At 38.7% G+C, this 3,161-nt stretch overlaps 1 protein-coding gene across 1 annotated transcript in view; it reads right to left on the bottom strand.

Annotated features, from left to right (window-relative positions):
* Positions 1-1,329, bottom strand: part of LAMB4 (laminin subunit beta 4) — a 99,883-nt gene extending 98,554 nt beyond the window's left edge. Inside the window, exon 1 of the mRNA XM_003782586.2 lies at positions 1,296-1,329. Within this exon, the coding sequence (XP_003782634.1) occupies positions 1,296-1,329 (34 nt within the window). The remainder of the gene's footprint in view (positions 1-1,295) is intronic.
* Positions 1,330-3,161: the final 1,832 nt, after the last annotated feature.

Here is a 3,161-nt window from a genome sequence, read left to right as displayed (position 1 = left end):
AACCCGCCACCTTAGGTGTATGTGGCTCGCGCCTTAGCCGCTTGAGCCATAGGCACCAAGCCAGACTTTGTCTTAAACAAATAAACAAACAAACAAAGCCCATATCAAACTACCAGTGGAAAAGTACCCAAGCTGATGATGTGTGGTTAGATAACGTGGTTGGGAATTTGACCATAGGTAACCCTAGAGATCTGGTTTAGGTCAGGACAAACTTAGGTTTAGAAATCCAGGGTTGATTGCACGGAAGCATTTCCTACCGAAGCTAATTTAGATTAGAAGATTTGCCCTCCAGAGAGAGGGGTCCACTATGGAGGAGGAATCTTAAGGACTTGGCACTTTTGCAAGGAGTGAGTATGGTGTTCTACATAGAGGCTGGGGAGAAGGTGAAGTGATCCCTTCTGACTTTGAATCCTGGTTTAGTTAAAATAATATCCAAGGCAGATGTAGCTTAAAACAACTCTTTTATGACCATCTGAGGTCCTTCTAAGCCTCACAGTCCTAGGATGTGGACTTATATACTGAAGGCCCAAGATGGATCACGGGTCTATGTTTCCACTGGTCTGGGGCTCGCCTCTCCAAGGCAGGGGACTTTCAACAGAGAACAGATGAGCACTTACCATCTGGAGCTGTTATTTCCTCCTTTATTAGCAGATCTAACTAGAAAATTACCTCAGGTTTGAGAAATCGCAAATTAAAAGATGAAATTCTGAAGGTTTGCTGCTATGAAAAAATTCAATTTAGTTAGCACTCAGTAACCAAGTCAGCGCTGTTATAGATACAGAAAAGTCAGATCAAAGAGAGTAATTGTTGGAAACATCTTCCCTATGATTAATACAAATAATTGTCAGCTTATTAAAGACCGCAGAAGCATGAAGAATTCAGTCTTTCCCCTTAGAGTTACCGCTTACTTAGAAGAGGGAGTTTTGCCTATTAACTTCTCATAAGACCTCATCACTGAGATAAGTATTACATTCAAAGCAGAGCTATCTTTAATTAAATGCATTATATTTGTGATTTAAGAATCTGAAACTATTCTCTCCGTTCTTGGGTACCTGACTAGACTTACCTGTCGATGATAACATTCCATTAAAGAGTGATAGAAATAGCTGTGTGTGGATGCTATGAAAATCCCGTATGAATGGGATTTTTCAGTTGCTTGGCATAATTACACGTGAAATCGCTATGCAAGTATATAGCAATATAGAAGAAATAGATGTGTTTAAAAACTCTTCCTACTGACTATTTTGGGACAATTCAATGTAAACATACAATGGATTTTGACAACTAATACTTACCAAGGTGTAAAAAAAGGGTCAGTTGAAGTTCCATTCTTTTGTCAGGCAATGATTAAATTCAATTCTGCTGGATTTTAAAAAGGTTAAAGTCAGTCACGGAGAGAGTCAATAATTGCCATCATCAAATATTATTTAAAAGCCCTCAGGTTTGTCTAATGGAGTTTAAACACTTCACAGGTACAAAATCCCCACAATGCCCAGTTCTTTAAAAAATACGAATGTATAAAATGTTAACAAATATTTGCATACTATTGATGTTTGTCATTGTTTGAAATGTCAGAATTCGATAGTTTGTGGGAAGATGAAAAAAGTTTTCCTTTGCCTGTTTTAATTTTAACTTTTTTAAACCCATTCTTACTTAGAAACTTTTTTTTCTAATAAATTACAATTAATACATACTCATTATACAAAAAGTGGAAAACTCACACAGGTGAAATAAAGGAAACTATCACCTCTAGTACTACCATCCAGAGAAGAGCAATTAATAATTTGCTGTATATTCTTCCATATTTTCTTACCTTGCCTATAAATAATTTTAAAAAATAATGACACACTGTTTGCTTATTTGAATGTATGCCAGTTATCTTTCTGTACCAACAAGTGTGTTTTTAACCAGTGATTTTTAACCTAATGAGGGCATGAGGGTCACCCGGAGCTCCTACAGAGCAACCCCACACTCTCCCCTTTGCAGATTTGGCCATGCCCTTGAGAGAGAGGCCTCCCTCCATCCCACAGCCATGGAGCTGATGGAGAAGAGAGAGTGAGTCTATGAGGTGTTACCTTGCAGGGTAGGGAGGGAAGGAGGCAAACTTCTTTCCTACACCAGTACTTTTATTTTTTATTTATTTATTTTTTGCAGTTTTTGGCCAGGCTTGGGTTTGAACCTGCCCCCTCCGGTATATGGGGCCGGCGCCCTAGTCCTTGAAGCCACAGGTGCCACCCTACACCAGTGCTTTTAATTACTGCACGGTAGTCCCCTGATTGCAGAATCCAGAATTTATGTAATGAATTCCCTATTGGTTGATATAACTTTGTTTCTAATATTTTATTATAAATATTTCTGCTAAATCTTTGTTCATATCCTTCATTATTCCGTATGATATATGAGATGGAATGGAAATAAGGGATCTAACAGCGTGTGTGTATGTGTGTGTGAGCATACTTGTGCATACAAAGAGTAGATATATATATACATGTGCATATATGCAGGGGTGCAAATACACATGTGTGCATATATAAAGATTTTGATGTCACTTTCAGACTGTCATGCAGAAAGATGGTCCCAATTTATACTCTCACGACGGTCCATGGGAACAACAGTTGACATGAGTCCTTGTCAACATTATGATGAATTTTTAAAGCTTTTCAGTTTAAAAAGCAAAAAATAATGCTGCATCATTATTTTAATTTTTATTTGGATAGGAGTTTAAAAATGTTTTTTCCTGTGTTTTTTTGTGAGAATATTTTTGAAGTTATCTTCTTTAAGATTACCCTCCACTCTCGCTCACAGCCTGTGTGCTCCAGCCTGGGACCTCCACGTGCTGCTTTCCAAGCCCTCCTCCAGGGAAACTGGCTATTTCCTTTGCCTTAAATACCGCCCTCCTCCGCCCAAAAGCCAGTTCTTCCTGTGAAGTCTTTTTAGAGTGTTTTGAAATGATTTTAGGCAAATTTCCCACTCTGTGACTCAAGCTCTTTACACAGCCTGGGGTTCATTTTGGAAGCCTAATGTCATAAGAGAATGATTCACTGAGAAGCAGTCCTCCTGCAGAATCTCCAGTGAGTGAGCGCTCGCTCCCTGTCAGAAACATCTGTGACTCTGGCCTAATGATCGGATACCAAACCTTGTGAATACCTTTAGAGAATCCA

The sequence above is a fragment of the Otolemur garnettii genome, unplaced genomic scaffold (genome assembly GCF_000181295.1).
Source record: "Otolemur garnettii isolate 467f Iridium unplaced genomic scaffold, OtoGar3 scaffold00005, whole genome shotgun sequence".
Classification (NCBI taxonomy): Eukaryota; Metazoa; Chordata; class Mammalia; order Primates; family Galagidae; genus Otolemur; species Otolemur garnettii.
Note: the sequence above shows the minus strand (reverse complement) of the source record. Positions and strands in the feature narration are given on the sequence as shown.